Source organism: Botryllus schlosseri, chromosome 14 (assembly GCF_051294905.1).
Source record: "Botryllus schlosseri isolate E-star chromosome 14, Bs_hap1, whole genome shotgun sequence".
Taxonomy (NCBI): domain Eukaryota; kingdom Metazoa; phylum Chordata; class Ascidiacea; order Stolidobranchia; family Styelidae; genus Botryllus; species Botryllus schlosseri.
Genome location: NC_137249.1, coordinates 17,642,998 through 17,662,862, shown reverse-complemented (window position 1 = coordinate 17,662,862; position 19,865 = coordinate 17,642,998). Strand labels below are relative to the sequence as shown.

Sequence of the window (19,865 nt, the reverse complement as noted above, 5' to 3'; positions counted from 1 at the left end):
GTGTATGAACCAACAGTCTGACGACAGTTGATGGTTGGGGATCAACATCAACTAAAATTTGTTCTGAATTTTTAGTATTATTCACATATTTTACAAATTCTCAGAGAACTAGACTTTAGATGTCAGTTGTGACCAACTTATCATACAGGTGACTAGTGGCATGTTTCATTCTGTGGTTGGGTTAGATATGTTAAAATGCCATGCCCGTCACCAGGCGCGTAGCCAGCCGAAAAATAAGGGGGTCGATTTTTTTCAAATTTACTTGTATAGCATCAATTCATTAGGGTTACGTACATGCGTAAATGCCGATTATACAATATCATCGCGCTGTCGAACTTACACGTTTGATAAGCTTGTCAACGAGTCCGGAAGTGCTGTCAATTAGCGAGTCCCTGATCTCTCATGAATAATTAAATATACGCGTGGTTACTGGTTAGGTTATCGACGCGTGCTCCGTTACCTCGGAGACGATTTGCGCAAGTCCAAGTGTCCGAGTTGTTATGGAATCTGCTCTATAATGACACGGATTACAGGTGGTTCATACGTTTCTCATCTTTAATAAATCAAGCCTTGACACAAACCTTCTGATGGTTATATGTTAACAAGTATTATCGAAAATCCATTACGCACGTACTTGTTTGCGGACATTTGATGCCATTCAGTTTCGCGATGTCCCTCTTCAATCGCAATCGCTAATCATCATACACTTAACGGCATGGTCTCCAAGCCATAGCAAGCCACAGCATGCTAGGCCCGAGACGCGATAGTTAGGTCAGCGATGATATCTTTCGTACCAGGTCTATTACAGATGCGATTGTGTAGGCCAGCGATGACATCGTGCGCACCAGACCAATGCAAATGCAATTGTGTAGGTCAATGATGGTATAATGCGCACCGGCTGATTGCAGATGCGATTCTTCAAGCCAGTGGAACTAGGTTTGTTGGAGACGCGATAAATCAGACCAGCGACGATGCCGCGCGCGTGGCAATCAATGACTTAGTTTCTCGATCATCTCTGCGGGTGATCGCGTCGTGTTACATTGTTCAGAGACGAAACTCGCTAATTAGCAGCACGCTTCTCGCTAATTGGCCGCACGAAACACTGACTTCTTGAATTGCAACTGAATATTAGTGTCATAATGTTCATTTCCAAAAGAGCGGAGTTTCGCGTTTCAAAAAGGGGGTTTGACCCCTGACCCCCTGGCTACGCGCCTGCCTATCACTGAAAATAGTTGGAATCATACTCCAGATCATGTTCATGGCTTGAAAGCAACAACACAGTGCTACTAGTGTATCATATCCATCTTTTTGTGTAATTTACAGTATAAACGATCACAAAGATCACACTAAATCAGTTCACAAATAGTATAACGTCCCTGACAGACGGTGAAACGAAAGTTGACAGAAAATGTTCAAGCTCTGCAAAGAATTGGAAAATTGCAATCTCACCTATCTCACATCTCGTACCCACAAATCCTTGGGAACATAAACATTCTCCAGAGTTCGGGATACAAGTGCCTCCATTGAGACATCTTTCAGAATCGCACAAGTCTGCATGGTGAACTGTTGTGTTAGAAGAGATTCTTGTAGGTACAGAACTTCAATTGTTGAGTTGGAGTTTTACAGAAATTTCTTACATATGATAATATGATCGGGTATCATATAGATTCTAGAAAATACATTTTGGCAATATAAATGGTGATACAAATAAACTGATATAATATGAAGAGAGAAAATACTTTTGAAATAAACATTTAATCAAAATATAATACCACAATCTGTTGATCTGTGAAATCTTTTTCGAACAAAGACTATCTATATTTGAGTTTTCATGCATAATTGTTGGGCAATAATTTCTTAACACAGTAGTTCATATTGTACTTGTTCGTTTAAGTATTATTCTATCTGCTAATTACGTTGCATTGCGCATTATGTCTTGTGTATCGGATTGTACATTTTGTGATTATAAATAATATAACTAGGGCTGGGCACAATGATTCGAGTACTCGAATCTGAATCGAATAATAAATTTGATGATTCGAGTCGAGTAGAGTAGTAAAATACGATTTTTTCGAGTACTGAAATTATACGCTTCTCAGCGCTAAAAGTCAATTTATCAATGAGAATTATAGTTTCGATACTATTTTTCACTGTTGAAGCCTTGAAACCTTGATTGGCGGTATCGTAGTGTACGAAACATCTGGTAAAAAGCTACGAAGGTTACTGGGCATAGCACATTTCCAAAGTCATGATTATCCCACAACATTGTCCCCAGCTGGAATGAAATCGGTATGGTCAAAAAATACCCAAGTATCTTTTATGAGACGGATAACTGGCAGCTTATTCTTTTTGGTGGCATAAACGGTACATGTTTGAGCTTTGACGTATAACATTATGTTATGACGTCATAATGGGTGATACTCGTTACTCGACTCGACCCGAGGCATATTATGTGATTCAGAATCGAATCACTCAGGTACTCGATTTTGAACAGCCCTAAATACAACCACCGATTTTTATCCGGACCCTAATCTCTCCTGTCTCGCTACTCTTACACCGTCTTTACAAAAAAGAGTTGCATCAAAAGTCCCGTAAAAAGTCCCGTAAATGCAAAAAAATCGGCAATTTGAGGTCATAAATTTCCGTCATCCGTCATCCGGTCACTGTAGGCTTTATGCTCATTTATTTAGAACAGGATGTTCAGATACTCCGCTCTGTAATCATTGCAATATCGCCGAAACCGTCGACCATTTACTTCTCTACTGTTCAAGATATGATTTTCCGCGTTCTTTTTTCATGGAACTCTTTCATAATTGTAACATTTCATTCAAAACTGAATACCTCTTAGTCCTGCCTGCGCTATTAACACATGTTACCGAGTTTGTGATATCGTGTGATGGATTCCTTAAATCTGGACCTGCATAGTAAAAGCTAAAGTATGTTTCGAAGTAGCTTATACCAGAAGGTAATTTTCGACCATGGCGCACCAGTCAGTTATGGGAGTTACGCGGTACTACCACTTTCTACCATACTAATATTAACAAAAAGCTTATGATAAAGATATGGTGAAGCGGGAGCAAATGGAAGAATGAAAAAGGCGAGGAAAGTGCCTAAAATAAAGACTTGAGATATCGAACACTGTAATATCGGACATTTATACTAGTAATACCAGAAGGCCGACAGTCTACGCTTAATTGTTTCGCCATCCACCTATTTGTTCACTACAGGACATCGTATATTGTGTGTCTTGAACAGATGTATATATTAGAATTGGAACCACGGATAAAGATAATGATAAATGCACATTATTACCTGTACAACTTTCTCCAGTTTCATCCAAACGGAACCCAATGTCGCAAGAGCATATGTACGAACCAAAGGTATTAGTACAAAACTGGTCGCATTTTCCATTGAAGCATTCATCCACATCTGAATATTTACAGGAAAGCTGATTACAATGAATCTAAAACACCCTCAACAAACTCTACCTATTTCACAAATGACTCCATCAAATCCCTCGGCGCAATTACACAAGGGCGCTGATTCCACTTCTGAGCATTTCCCCCCATTTAGACATGTTTCTGCATCGCATGCTAAAACAAAGTTGACGAATACAATTGATCAGCTGAATACGGCCTCAACCATGCTCCAAGTGCAAAATCAGAATATTATATGTATTATATGATCCATTCGAATGCCTGTAGGAAATTAGATTGGAATTGAAATGGAAGCGAGGGTTGATATTTCAGATCATACGAGTATTGTTACCTCAGAAAATGGAAAGTTCAGGAAATTTAATCAATACAATGATCACAAATTCTTTGATAATAAGAAAATTTCAAAATAAAAGGAATAACATCATGATATCTATATTTATCTGACAAATTAAGTATAGAGACTGCGCAATGGTCATTATATTGGTTTGTCAACTGGAATGAATTGCAACTCATCGGTAAAATTCAACATGTAATCTTCACAATTTGAAATTGACCTATTATCACAATACACTTTTACCCTGACTGGTATATTTTTTTGTATGCATCACCCTTCAAAAGTTTCAAGAGCCGAAAGATCCCACGAAAAATGATATGAATAATTACGATATTGAAAACAAATTCCAAAAATGCTTATACCTGTTATTATATCAGTAATCAGGAAATCTGAGGTGGGTAGATTAAGTCTTGTCTCAGTTTGTAATCTATGGACGTCTGTGCTATCTACGGGTGGTGTGTAAGAAGCAATGGTGGCAGCATTGCCAGCAGATGTCGTACTGTCCGGAATAGCCATCTTGCAAACAAACTGCCTCCTCTTTTTGTTGCAAACAGTGAGAGACCATTTGGCGGCTTTCTGTAGCAGCATTCCGCACCTTGTTTTTTTCCTGTTTTCGCCCCTTCTTCTCCAGTTGTGATAGTCCTAACATAATAGATCATAAGTAACCAATAACCATTCTCTAAGCATATGGTTTACATATTCAAACATTTAACATTTCCATAGTTATGGCAGCCACGGACAACTGCTCCTAGACAAGGTGCACTATATAATACATACATGGAAAGCCTGGATCAAAATTTGTTATCAATTTTTGTGTCTTAACCAATATTATCGACTCGTTTCAAATTACCTTCTCAGCCAGAGGATAGGAACAATAACAACTTATACAAACATTTATTCTATACCTAATCATTTACAAAATATAAGGTTACAGAACTGCAATCATAATTTCTGGTACATGTTTGGTTCCGTTCAATATATCAATAATTTTATTATTTCAAAACACCACAAAATTGAGATAGAATGAAAAGGAATCGAAACAACTTTGTCTTCCAATTAGACAAATGCTAACACTAAAACGCATAATATTGAATTTTAAAACAGCTCAACCGCCCATGTTCATTTCAAGTCAATTTCCTCAGTGTACATCTAAAAATAATCACCTTGATGAAGTTAATTAGAAGGGACCGGTTTGACTTTGACTTGACCTGGGTTTCCTTCCAATAATTGCTTCAGTTACAGCTAATAATGGAACTCACCATAGCTGTTCCATCAGACCACATAGATGTGCTTCCTCTTTCAGATTTTAATCCAATCCATTGCGATACTCTTGCTTGTCCTTGAATGGTTAAAAATTGTAACAATAATGACTTGGATAATTTTACCGGAGACTGATGAAAGTTTCTTGCTTTCAGAGTGTATTCATAGTGAAGCATGTCTCTGTCGCTAATCGTTTATTATCAGGGGTATATTTGATACCTTGGAATTACGTTTTTCAAATTTTAAGTCAAATTATCAAGCCAATTAATGCCATGAAATGGAGTTCATTTCAAGAGAAAATAACTTTTTTGACCAATAATTATCACGAGGGGTACTGGTACTATAAATTGGTACCATCACTCATATCACGATGTAACAAAATCGGATGAAATTTTGATTTGCCTTGATATTTTTATTATGCTGCGGGAGTGGGGTGAGGAGTGGAGCAGTGCCAAACTGCACTACACACTGAAAAGCACAAATTCCATTTGTTAATATGGCACCATAATTAAGTTGTGGGTTAAGGTCTAGTCTATACATATTTGGATAGGTGAAGAAAAACCATATCTCATCTTTTAACTCATAAATGCTGTGATGTTTTGACAATCTACATCAGAATTGCGGAACTTGGCTAGTATAGCAAATATCTGCTTACAAACTATTTCGCTTATCGTTCGCAGGTTTGATACATTACTAGAGGTTATACCAGAGTCACATCTTTATGAGTGTGATACCTTGTTATTGCAAAATTACTTTTTATATTTTTTTTTTATACGTAAGTCGCAATTTGTTCCAGCAAAACTTATTTTATGTATATGTGGATATTTCTTTGGTAGTAATCACATTTCAAATAAGATAGTGAAAGCAGCCTAATAGTGGAAAATTTCTAGATTGCATATTGGCATGTCTAGAGAGTGCCAAAATAAGGGCCGGACTTGAGATGTAACATGCGACAGCTGTCGATCTCATCTTAGCTCTCTATCTCACTCTAGCGTCCCAGAAAACAGGAAGGGCCATTGAAATTCGAGTTAAACAAAAATACTGTTACGCAGTGTATTCTTGTATGGCGTATAAACTGTTGCGAGATATAATCAGCAACAGCATTTTGTCTATCAAATACATATTAAACATTGTAGAAATATTGGCACATGCAGGCAACATGAAGAATGAGTTTTATATGATGTTCTTCACCTGAAATAAAGTCATTTTCTGATGCACTGTGGATGCTGACCAAGTTAGAATCAAATTCAGCACATTTCTCTTCAGCTGCATGCCACCGCAATTTCTTTGTAAAATGTTTGTAGCAGTTATGTTGGAACATTACCCATTCTGTTGGGCAATATACTAAAAATGAATAGGTACATTACAAAAGTAGGTAAGGAATTACCGCTGTGGGATAATACTTACATGTCTCTTTCATTGTAACGGAGACTGCACTTGGCGAAGATTTGGTGGTTGTGGGAGGTGACCCATTCGAGATGTATTGTCTTGAATCTGTCATATTCAATGTCTGCAGCATCTGAGGCTGCTTTTCAGTCATGTTAGTAAAATAGGGAACACCTGGTTCTGTTGACTCAGGAAATGGGAGAGGTGTTGATGAGACGTTACGTACACTCACAGTCACATTTGCTTCCACCATTGAAACTGAGGAAATTACAGTTGTTTCATTCAATTCCTCCGTAGCATTTTCTCTATCTTGTTTCTGCAACAGATTAGTCACTGAGCTGGAAGTTCTGTGAACTAAGGGCCCCTGGGAGGGGAAATGCAAACTATGTGTTGAATAAGACCGTATTTCTGCTTCAGTCCGGTTCGCAGTATCGACAGGATGGCTGGAACTTGAAATATTGTTCAATATGGAATATACCAGAGTAGGCAAACTTCGTATTGATGTTGCGTTCACTATTGATGTTAGAGAGGTTTGGATCAAATTGGAAGCACTGGATACGACTTCATATGTTAATTTGTTAGTAGATACGGTGTATGATGGTGATTCAAAATCGTCGGTGCCTGATGGAAATTTCCCATATCTTTTCTCTGCGTCAGCAATTGTTGAGGTGTATGATAATCCTTTTTGAGTTAGAGGAACAGTTGAATTGCTTAGCTCAGTGCCTTCATAACGGGATGTAGGCGAAATTGACTTTGAATGAGCGATCGTCATTCTAGGTGAACTTGTGTTTGTCTCAGATGGTTTATGGGTAGATTCAACAGATCTGGAAACATCTTGTGAAATTGATGTTGAGGTCAGAACATCATCAGCATGTGCAGCTGCAATGGTGTACAATTGTAGAAGGGTGGTGACTGGTACATATGTATGATCTATATCAGAGAACCTGGTAGTTGTCGAGGGCGTGTCTGGTAATTCAGACGTTTTTGTTACTGCAGGTATTCTCCTTGATGGCAAAGATCCTGCATCATCATATGAACTGCTGTCCTGTGTGGGAGATTGTGCCGTAGACGGAGATAGGGATGTATTGATCATTTTGGGACCGATCAAAATGCTCCCTGAGGTTGCTGCAGGATCTGGATTTGATGAAAGGCTCTGTGTCACATAAGTGGATGTAGACACACTCCGTAATATAACGGATGTTTTATTTGATCCTAAATTTGAATTTGCAGTAGTCATATTTCCTTGTTGAACTGTGGCATTTGGTGACAGATAACCACCTCTATCATGCGAAAATGTACGACTAACAATAGTCGATGACATAGATCCAGAAGCTGCTGTAGAAGCCTCAGTTAGATCAGAACCCCTGGTGGACGACAATCCTGTTGCATTTGTCGGGTTGTACACAGCAGTACTGAAATTTTCCATTGAAGATTCAGCTTCAAAAATAGGTGCCAACGTAGTATCTGTAAAAAGAATGCTTTCTACAGCTAAAGGGGTTTATACTGGGACATATCGGGGAGCAGTATTCTGCTTTGAATCAGAAGTAAGGCTACTATCTAAGACAGAATATTGCAGAAATCGTTTGGATATAGGTGTGGATGTTCGTTGTTGAAATGAGGTGCTATATATGGTCGTAACATATCCAGTAATTGCAGATGCGGAAAATGTGGATTTATCCATTGTAGCAGTCATAGAATATCCCTCCTGTGTATCATGACTGGAATCTTTAAAAGTACCATTGCAAGTTTGGCTCAGAATTGAATTGGAAGGTTGCATTGAAGAGGTTAAATCAATGGTTCTCGAACGGTGTGCCGCGACACACTAGTGTGCCATTTACGTCTCGGAAGGGTGACGCGAGAGAATTTTCCGGAATTTCGAAATTTAGCGCAAAATAATTCTAGTCTATAGCAAACGATCAATAATCAAAAACGGGCTCGATGTGAAGTTATACATTTGACAAATCCCAATTGCTGTCATACCCGCAATCAACATCTAGCGCGAATTCGCTTTACCAGACATATAGTGTGCCAGGAAGGCTGAATTCAGTTTTGCACAATTCGTTGACTGAACGCAGAGGAGAGCAGACATGGCGTCGCCTCTATTACAATGTAGTTTTAAAATCCTTATCGTCTACCTGATCACCTGCGAGAAATGAACTGCTTTGGAATTTGTGTTCACGTTTAAAAATTCGAATGACAACACAATAGCCATCCACATTGCGATTGTTAAACAACGTGCCGGCTATCCCGTTAAAATGTAGGCGCGGAGAGCAACGTTATGTTACAGGCAACGAATTTGATAAGTGAGAAGTAAGGTTGATCAAATTATATCAGTTTACAAATTTCCCCGCCTTTGAGATTATTATCCCGGTTTGTTGGAACTATAATTGAACTGCGGGTGACCCAATAGAACTAGGTATTGCAATCCTCACGCGTGCTACACGATCCGCGTGGAAATGACTTTAATATCCTTGTATCCTGTGTATTCGTCTGTGGCGATTGTGCTTGGTCTCTTCGACGCTTTGGTTAATTACATCGACAATGCGTGGTATAGTGGGCAGAGTTTATTGTCGAATAAATCTTATGTAATAGGAAGTGCAGGTCGAAGTTTCAACGAGATCGCATTAGGCTAGTTATGTGGGGGCAGAGGTAATCGCTAAAAATTCAACACCTCACACGGAAGCGGAGAACGTTATTCTTCCAGCTTGCACTAGAATTGTAAAAAAAATATTTGGAACCAAGGCAGCGGAAGAATTGAAAACGATTCCCGTGTTAAATGATGCTATTCGTAGACGTATTTGTGACATGTCCGCAGATATAGAAGATACCGTAATTTATTCATCGAAGCATAGCAAATCGTACTTGAATGCTCCGCAAAAAGAGAAGTACTTCGTCAGAGACCACCTCTGTACGACTGTATAAGGCGCTGCATGCTAACTATTCTGGTAGTTTTCAGGTGCCGTAAGCCAACAAAAAGCTGGGAACCAGTGTGTTGGTTTGCCGTGAACTATTTTACATTTTGAAAGTGTGCCGCGAGGTCAAAAAGTTTGAGAACCACTGGGTCAAATGGATACCTGATTCAGTGCTTGACAGAAGCAATGTAGTTGTTAATGACTCTGATTCTTCGCCTTGTGCTGGTATGTTGGTTGTTCCGGTGGAATAACGAGAGTGCGACAATTTCAAACTCTTCACGGGTAACGCTGACTGTAAGCTTGTTACAGAAATTGAACTGTCATCCATTCTGTTTGACATGTGTGCAGCAGATTCAAATATATCTGTTTCAGATACTCTAGTACTTGTCAGCTTTGTAATTTCAATCTTTTCTTTGCTGGACATACTTTCAATATCGACACTTTTTGTAATTTCTTCCCTGACAGCCGTAGCGGACAATGCACTACCTGCAAACGTTTGTTTTGAAGCAGTAGTTTCAAGCTCAGTAGATTTTTCTGCTGGATTTGATGACATGAACTCCGTGCCAGGAATCGTACCAATCGTAGTGTCTTCATCGACTGAAATATCAGGTAGCTCTGTTATTACAGGCCTGGAATAATTGAATTCTAAAGCATTCTTGATGACTTTGTTAGTGACAGGTGAAAAACTTCGCATCAGACTAATATCTGAAGACATTGTGTCATCAAATGGTTCTGTTGAATAGTAAGGCGAAAAAGTGCTAGTAAGAAAATCACTTCGTAATCCTGACGTAGATACAGGCACTGTTTCACTCGAAGACTTCAGTTCAATGATCGTTGATGCTTCAGCTGAAATCTGTTGCTGATTGGAAATTCCAAGTGCAGATATAGATGGCAAAACTGTTTCACTGATAATTTCCACGGCTTCAGAAGATACATCATTTAATACATTTTCGTTTGTCGAAGCCTCTGATGCGCCGGAGATCATTTTTCTAGTAGAAACCTTACTTCTAACAAGAGCGGTTGCTGCATAACTAGTTCCTCGTATATTAGCCATCGTTGATATGCTATCTTCAAAAATAGAAGATATACTCTGACTTGGAATTTCAGAAATATTTTTGTGTGTTTTAGAGGTGGTTGATGGATGCTTGAAATAAGAAGATATTTCTTGATAATCTGACAATGTCGAGTAATTTTGTCTGGTATCGGGCAATTCAACGGTAATTTGACCGGAAGATGCACGCGGTGTATCTACAGTTGTTATTTGGTAAATATCAATTCCGTCAATTACATTACCAAGGGATCCACCTTTCGGAGCAATCATCATTGACTGTCGTGTGTTATTCTCTTTAGTGATATAAATGTCAGGAGTCACTGGCAGATTGATGGTGCTTCCCCGTGTCATCTTAGCGTTATTAGTGGTAGACTCCGGTGAAAAATGGAACTGAGGTGAATCCATTGATTGATAAATCGATGTAGAGGGTTTTTCACTAGTAAAATATGGCAGATTTTGAATCAAAGATTCTGTTGACGAAGAATTGCGGGAGGATGGTGTTAAGTCATCGGCCGTACCAGGCATCAATGTTTCATTCTGGTAAGTCGTTGGCATTGAAGAAGGCCCGGAGGATAATAAATAAGCTAATGAAGCATTCGGTGACTTTTGAACAGGAGTATGAATCATGGATATGTCTACTTTATGAGAGGTTGCTGGTTCGATAATATCACCTTCAGCGTATGTGCTGCTGGAGCTAGAAAATACACTTAGCAAAGGCATTGGTGTTTCCTGTGATCTATCGAATTTCAATCCAGTGTATGTCGTAGAAGCCGCTGATGCATCATTTTTTATGAATCTCGATGTGGTGTCTTTCATTGATGGTGGAGTTTCTTCAGACAAGCCGGTAGCAAGTGTTGGAGATATGAGATCGTCACCAGTACTGCTGAAAATGCGCGAAGAGACATTAAAGTCACCAGTCTCAGAAAAATCAAGCGAGGATGAACTGATTGATAGCTGTGTTGGAAACTGAGATTCTGATGAAATTGAAGAATCGCGAAGGCCAGGAGAACCTGTTAGTTTCGAAAATAATGTTGTAGATTTTGGTACCATCATTTCAGATTGAATTCCAAGGGACGAAGTATAAATTCGACTAATGTATTCATTTTTACTTCCGGATGTCTTGATTTCCATTTCAGTACTGTTACGACCATTGGGTATACTTTTCCCTGGCGAAGCATTTATGTTGACCTTAATTGTGTTAAAAGGTCGAGCAAACATTGATTTAATTTTAGTCGTTTCTTCTTCTTGGAAGGTAGTGTTTCCCACTGGTGGAACAGTTGCTACATCAATCTTACTGCCTGAAATTACTTCAATATCTGAAGTAGTCATGTCATAATGCTGCACAGTATTGTCAAAAATCTGACTCTTTGAAGCATTAATAATTGCTTGAGATCCGATGATATATGTTGACATTTCTGTGGAACCAAGAGTTTTTAATGAGGATGTCTGATTCAAATGCAAGTTCGCAGGGAAATATATAGCTTTCCGCGTCATCGTGCTATATGGAAGTGTTATATCTGCTGTTGAAGCAATCTCACTATCAAAATAATCTTTTGGTTTGTTAACAGCTGGCTCCTCAGAATATATAATATATTTAGGGACATCAGTAAAAGAAATGTTTTGAGATATTAATTTGGTTGTTTCCAATTTAGTCACGTCAACATCGTTGTATGTTGAATCCTGCACTCCCAAGGAAATGTCTTCGGCAATGATTGTTGTGTTTTCAGCAAAGTCACTGCCGGTATAGCTCTTCCCTGTTGAAGTACTCAGCGTTGACTCTTCAGTATTGGCATAAGAAACATTCCTTGTAGTTGTATTTTCCATCGCGTCCGGAGAAATTGTTTGGTATACAACTGCTGATGTACTTGAAGGTATGTCCGAAATACGGACCAGACTCGATAGTTCAATATTGGGGGAAGTTATATCAGATAAAAATGTAGAATTCACAGCATGACTCCCAGAAGTAGCATCAACTATTACTGAAGTAGATTGGTACTGAGTGGAATTTAGAGGGTTTCTCGAAATTTCAGATTCCTTAAATGACGTTGTGAATGTTGGGATTGTTTGACTGGAACCTCCTTCCGACTGCAGTGAAGTTGGTGACATCTTGCTGATAGTATGGCTGTAAGGTATTTTTGCAGTAAATATGGCTGGTGAAATAGACGATCTGCTGAAAGTGCTCCTGTCACCTAGATACATTTGCTGATAAGGTTTTACTGTTGGCGAAACAATGTTTGGGGTTGCATTCTCATGTGCCTCGAAAAGTCCACTGCCTGAAATTTCCCCGTCAGCTGGAAAACTCAGCGTAATATAACTCGCTTGAGTCGAATTTGCTTTAACATCAAATAAACTGTAAGCAGTAATAGCATCTAACGCATTTTGAGATCCCGTTTCAGCAAAGCCACTCCCATAAATTTTTTCATCTGTTGTAGTATCTGGTAATGACTCTACAGACAGTGTAGATTGAAAATCATCACTTGATATGCTATGCTCTGTTGGTATTATTTCAGTTTGTGCCATGGTTGAAAGTTGCTGATTTACCGCTACATCACGAGATTTCTGCATGTCATAGGTGCTTGTGATAAATGCTGCAGAAGAATAAGTACTTCGAGTTTTGGACGTGGTATTTGATGAGGCATAAGGATGATACAATTGTGATGGAATTGGAGAGCTCTTTGGAATATTTTGTGATGTTGAAATGGAGATTTCAGTGGGATATGTACTTTCTATTGACTCAGATGACGACATAGGTATCAATCCGTCTTGAAATGAAGTTTGTTGTATCCATGATACGGTTGTTTGTGTTACGTTGCCTTGAATATCACTGTAAGTTGAAAGAAAATGTTCTACTTTTTCGGTTTCTGTTTCCCCTGTTGAGTTCTGATTATCCTCTTTAGTAGTTAATAAAGGTGCAAATAATTCTGCATCATCCGACGACAGAGTTGAATATTGAAGCATTGAAGATCCTTCGATTGCTTCCTTAGTATACCAATACACTGGAATAGAAGCAGAATTTTTAAAACTTATATTTTTCGAAAAATATTGTGATGGGGTTAATGATTTTGGCATGAATGTTTGATCGACAGATACATTCACTTCAAACGCAGTTTCCAGTTCAATAACTTCTGTTCCCGTAGTTCCATCACTGAAATATACACTTTGTAAAGAAGTTGTTGGTTGCAATGTACTTTGTTCAATTTCGTTAATAGTTGACGCATTCATACTTTCCTCCGTAGGAGTGCCTGTCAAAATCGCATTAGTAGGACTAAGTCCACTTCCAGAAATTGCTTGATCAATCGAAATATTTCGATATGGATTCTCGCTCAACATGTGAGGAGAATCGTAACCAGAATGTGTAACCTCAATAAAATCCGTGGATATCTCAGTGTTCCGCGATAATGGAAATGGGGTAAAAAAAGATGTTGAAGTTTTTGACCGATTGGATGACATAGTAGCTTCCAATGAGTCCCCAACAGTTCTGCCGGGAAGGATATATGCGGTTGATGGTGCTTCAGACGTTCTGCGGATTGTTTCGGTGAATGCTGACGCTTGACTCGAATCCATCTTTGAAATCTCGAAAGATTCTGATGTAGTTGGCAAGTATTTCAAGGAAGTTTGAAGTGCGGATAAAGAGGTTTCATTAGTAGATATATTCAGAAAATGTACAGTGCTCCATCCGACAGATTCTAAACCTGATGATATTTCGTCAAATAATATGGTTTCTGGTATTATATCTTCATAAGTACTATCTCTAGCATTAGTAGAGTGTTTCATACCTGGCTCAACACCTTTTGTGGTTGCAAACAATTCTGTACTTGGTAAAGGTACTAATGCAGGAGTCATTTGAGACACCCTAAATTTTTCAGTGGTACTTTCTGATATGTCTTGAGAGTGAGGCTGTGGAGAAATTCCAGTTGGTGCAAATTGCATTGAAACATTATCCAATGAAACTTTCGCTGTGGAGTCGAAGACTTGTTCAAATGATACATTAGATTCACCAGTCGTTGTTTCAGTTGCCGGTATAAAATCTTCAGTCATGTTCATCATTTTGGAAGCATCTGCAGTATTTGTAGTTTCAATTTTTAAAGTCGTTTCTTCAGACAAAGTCTCAATATCTTCGGTAGATTCAGAGGATTCTTCTTTGATTGAAGTTTCCGTTACATCTTGAGGCATTGATGACGCTTCAGATTCTTCATAAATCGTTGTTTCAAGTGGATACATATTACTCTGAGAAAATGTTTCAAATGATGCTAATGGCGCTGAAATATTCTTTATTGAAATTTGTGAGGTAAGGAAAATTGCTTTAGATGCTGCAGGAATTGATTGTATTGGCCGTGAGCTGAATAACGGAGTAGTGGGATATATAGAAGATGGTGATGTGTGAGATATTTCTACTATTGCGTCTCCAAAAAAGATTGTTTGATTTGATTGCCTTTCCGTGTACTGTGTCATGGATGGTAGGAATGTTGAGAATTCACTTGAAACCGTTTGAGTGAAAGTTACATTGAGCTCATCTATAGCAGTCATTTTGATAAATCCACTTCCCGATAATTCATCATCGAAAGAGAGATCTTGCGGTGTCGCTATTGCTGGTTCAAGAAGGAAGTCTTTTGTGGTATTTTGCATTTGATAAACCAATACTGTATCAGTGGTAGAGCTTTTCACTAATTCGTCAGTACCATTTTCGATTAATTCACCGGTGATTGTAGATTGAGTTATATCTTGTGATATCAACGATGACTGAGATCCTGAATTGTTGCTGGGCGGATTATGCGATATGTTGGCTATAAAAGGAAGCGTGGATTCAGATAGTCCGATTCTTGCACTTTTGTTGTCTAGTTCTGACACTGTTGTTTGTATTGAACTTCTTTCAAATTTGCTGTCTTTGATGTTTGAAGTAGATATAATTATTGTCTCTAACTGAGGAGTAGTGTCTTGAATCATTTCCTCAGTATTATCAGTATTATCAGAAGAAACACTACCAGATAATTCTTCATCAACTGATACGGTTGAAAACGTGCTTTGAAAAGTGACACCAGTGATTTCCTTGTCTGATACATTGAGTGTAACAGCATTATCGGTTGAAGTGTCATCTGTAGCAGAAGTCGACTCAAGCAGCAGAGAACTGGACGACACCTTAGTAGAATATTCAGCAAGCGATGATATCAGAAAGTCTTCATATTTGGTATTCATAGTAGAAAGTGAGTATATTTTTGTTGATTCCATGCTAAACCCATCTGTCATTGGCCGTGTTGAATTCTGCAACGATATTACGACGAAGTCTGACAATCCTCTGCCCGATAATTCATCATCGAATGATATATTTTGTAATGCAACATCTGTTGTCCCAGATGACATATATTCGCTCACGTTCTGCATCGTAGAAAGTGGTCTTTCATTAGAGGTTTCTATTTCCACAGAAGTTTTTAGTACAGTTGGCTCCATAATTTTCGTTGATTCTGATAATTCTACTTGGATATTAGTTTGAGTCACATCATGTGATGATGATGACAACCAAGAACCTTGAAAAATTGATGTGCTAACCGGAGATATATGACTAAATTCCGGTTTCATGGATGCATCTGATGGTTCCAATAGCATGGAATTGTTCTTTAATGAAATTTCAGAAGTCGTGACATCAGTTTCAAAGGAAGATTTTTCTGGTGTATATGAAGTTGCTATGTCAGATAGTACACCTACTGCGGTTATGTTATGTATTGTTGGCTGTTCAGTAGTACTTTCAAGTAAACTCAACTCTTTATTTAACGTAGATCTACTATTAGTTGCCAACTCTGATACTGTTTTCTCAACTGAAAGTACCGTAACATCTGGTAAGCCATCTCCAGATATTTCCATATCTATTGATATTCTCGGTACCGCACTAGCGACTGTAGTGTATGTCATATTGATTTCCGATGATTTCGATAAAACAGGGGTATCCGTAAAATGAGCTTTTGTTGCAGAAATTGACGCAAATGACTGTGTACTGGTAGACGGCGAAGTAGATGAGTTTTCAAACGTTCGAGATTCTGTAGATTTTACGTAAATTTCATCTGATATTGGTAGTGTTGTATTTTGCAGGGATACATTCCAAATTTCACTGAATGATGTACTTGATTCGTTTATAGTCGCGAAGTCAGATAAGCCACTACCTGATACTTCATCATCATGTGATATATTTTGAAATGAGACTGTTCTTGTTCCAGAAAACATGCCTTCGGTCATGTTATTTATCGTAGAAAATCTTCCTTCACTTGTGATATCCAATACGATGGTGGTGTCTTCAACAAGTGGATCAATAGTGTTTATCAATTCAAATATTTCTTCTGTGATTTTAGATTGAGTTGAATCTTGTGATGTTGATGAGGCTTGAGAATCTTGAAAGTAGGTTGTTGTGACCAGTGAGGTTTTAATAAATTCTGGTTTTGTGAATTTTTCAGATGGCTCTGCTGGCGTTGAATAGATATTTGACGAAATCTGTGAAGACTTTGCATCGCTTTGACTAGGCGATTTGTTTGGTGTAAAAGAAGTCGTTACGTTAGACGTGAAACTTGTTGTGATTATGTCACCACTAAATACGTCTTGCATTTTTGGCTGTTCAGTGCTTCTTTGAAATACATTGAGTACTGTATTTGAAGTAGATGCGCTTGTGGCTTTCAACTCTAAAGTTGCTTCTTCAACTGACAACTTTATAACTTCAGTACTTGTGTGTCCAGATATTTCCATATCGGCCGATACACCTTCAAGCACACCATCAAGCGTAGTGTTATCCGCCACGCCAAGATCTACTCCAGAAATTGATTGATAAAAGCGTCGACTGGTGGATGCAGGTGCAGAATATTCAGACATTGATGATGTTTCAAATACTTCTTTCATAGCAGGTGTGTGAGATTGTACCGATTTCATGTCAACTTCTTCTGGTATCGACAATGTTGTATTCTGCCAGGATACACTCGGCGTTTGGCCGAATGATGTACCTTGTCCAGTCATTATGGTGAAGTCAGAAAAACCACTACCTGATATTCCATCATCATATGATATATTTTGTAATGCCACTGCTGTTGTTTCAGATAACATGACTTCTATCATGTTGCGTATTGTAGAAATTGATCCTTCAGTTGTGTTATCTAGTAGGGTCGTAGTGTCTTTGAAAAGATGTTCAATAATGTTTGTTAATTCAGATAATTGTTCTCTGATTTCAGTCTGATTTGAATCCTGTGAAGATGATGATGCCAGTGATACTTGAAGGATTGATGTGCCAGCTGGAAGAGTTTGATCAAAATATGGATAGGCAGATCCTTCAGATGATTCTACCAGTGTTGAATGGTTCTTCGAGAAAAATTGTGAAGTCTCCAATTCGGTCTGACTTGAGGATATAATGCGTGTAGATGGAATTGCTATGTCCGATAATACACTTTTAGTGGTTATAGTGCCAAAAGATATGTCCTGCATTGTTAGTTGCTCGGTGCTTGGAATTAAGTTTGCTTCTGAATTTGAACTGAATTTACCACCAGTTACCAACTCTGAAGTAGTATTTTCAGCTGAAAGATTTTTAACTTTGATGATTGCGTTTCCTGATATTTCTATATCGGTTGAAATATTTGATAGCGCACTATCATATGGAGTGAATGTCATATCATATTCTGATCTCTTCAGGATAGCAATAGTATCAGTCAAGTGAGCATCTGTTGCAAAATCCCACGTAGGGAATACTGGATTGGTGGAAGCGTTAGCAGAATATTCAAAGGTCGGTGATGGATGAACTTCATCAATGACAGTTTTCACACTATAGGTTTGGGAATCTGTCGATGGCCGTGTTGCATTCTCCTGGATGACTGCCATTGTTTGATCAAATGACGAGCTTTGCATATTTGTAGAACCGAATTCAAATAATCCACTGCCCGCTAATTCATCATCGTATGATATATTTTGTAATGCAATCGCAGTTGTTCCAGATGATATGTCGTCAGTGATGTTATATATCGTTAAACCTGATCCCTCACTTATGGCATGTGGTACAGTGGTAATGTCTTCGAAAAGTGGTTCAACGGACCTTGTTGATTCAGGTAATTCTTCTTTCATTTCAGTTTGATCTGAATCCCATGAAGTTGATGATGCCTGTGATGCAGGAAAGAACGACGAGCCAACTGGAAGAGTTTGGCGGAATTCCGGATATGGAGATGCTTCAATGGGTGTTGAATGGTTCAAATTAATTTGTGAAGTCTCAAATTCGGTTTGAGTTGTAGATATATATGGTGTAGATGAAATTTCTACTTCAGATATGACACTAGTAGTCGTAATACTGCCAAAAGATATGTCTCGCGTTGTTGCTTGTTCAGTGCTTTCGATAAAATTTACCTCTGTAGTTGAAGTAAATTCACCACTAATTTCCAACTCGGAAGTTGTATCTTCAACTGACAATGTTGAAACTTCTGTAGTCGCGTTTGCAGATATTTCTGCATCATTTGAAATACTTGATAGTGCACTATCATATCGAATAGATGTCATATCATATTCCGATGTTTTGAGTATAGCATCAATATCAGTCAAATGATCATCTGTTGCAAAAACCGACGTAAACAATGCTAGATTGGTGGAAGCCTGAACTGAATATTCAGAAGCGGATGGTTTCTCAAATTTATCAAAAACGGTTTTCATTGTAGGGAGTGTTTGAGAATCTGTCGAAATCACGCTAAATTCTTGTGACAATGGCATTGTTGCATTCTCCCGGATGACTTTCATTGTTTGATCGAATGTCGTGCTTTGTTTAATTGTAGAACTGAATTCCAACAATCCACTGCCCGATAATTCATCATCGAATGATACGTTTTGTAATGCAATGACAGCTGTTCCAGATGATAAGTCGTCAGTGATGTTATATATCGTAAAACCTGATCCTTCACTTATGACAGCGGGTAGAGTGGCAGTGTCTTCGGAAAGTGGTTCAATGACGTTTGTTGATTCAGGTAATTCTTCTTTCATTTCAGTTTGATCTGAATCCCATATTGTTGATGATGCCTGTGATGCAGGAAAGGACGACGAGCCAACTGGATCAGTTCGGCTGAATTTCGCATATGCTTCAGATGTTTCTACTGGCGTTGAATGGTTCTTCAAAGAAATGTGTGAAGTCTCTAATTCGATTTGACTTGTGGATGAAATTGTTTTGTCAGATATTCGACTTTTACTGGTTGTATTACTAGAAGATATGTCTGGCATTGTTGGTTGTTCAGTGCTTTGAATTAAATTTGCCACAGTATTCGAAGTAAATTCACCACTACTTTCACTATCTGAAGTTGAAGTTGTATCTTCAACTGGCACCTTTGTGACTTCGATACTTGCGTTTCCAGATATTTCTATCTCGGTTGAAATACTTGATGGTGCATTATCATCATATCTGAGTGTAACAGCAGTATCAGTGAAGTGAGCATCTGTTTCGAGAAATGATGTAAAAAATACTGGATTGATAGAAACCTGCATTGAATATT

At 38.4% G+C, this 19,865-nt stretch overlaps 1 protein-coding gene across 3 annotated transcripts in view; it reads right to left on the bottom strand.

Annotated features, from left to right (window-relative positions):
* The window catches only part of LOC145456291 (uncharacterized), a 31,013-nt gene extending 11,250 nt beyond the window's left edge, over window positions 1-19,763 (bottom strand). Inside the window, exons 1-8 of one of the 3 annotated variants that reach the window (XM_080334369.1) lie at window positions 9,492-19,763; window positions 6,439-7,881; window positions 6,223-6,375; window positions 5,031-5,110; window positions 4,134-4,413; window positions 3,489-3,593; window positions 3,313-3,429; window positions 1,450-1,563 (exon numbers count right to left, since the gene is read on the bottom strand). In XM_080334369.1, coding sequence (XP_080190495.1) covers window positions 1,450-1,563; window positions 3,313-3,429; window positions 3,489-3,593; window positions 4,134-4,413; window positions 5,031-5,110; window positions 6,223-6,375; window positions 6,439-7,881; window positions 9,492-19,596 — 12,397 coding nt within the window. In that variant the 5' untranslated portion in view covers window positions 19,597-19,763. Of the gene's footprint in view, window positions 1-1,449; window positions 1,564-3,312; window positions 3,430-3,488; window positions 3,594-4,133; window positions 4,414-5,030; window positions 5,111-6,222; window positions 6,376-6,438; window positions 8,598-9,491 lie in introns of those variants that run through there. The other 2 variants (XM_080334370.1, XM_080334371.1) reach the window with 2 other exon arrangements.
* Between the last annotated feature and the right edge of the window lie 102 nt (window positions 19,764-19,865).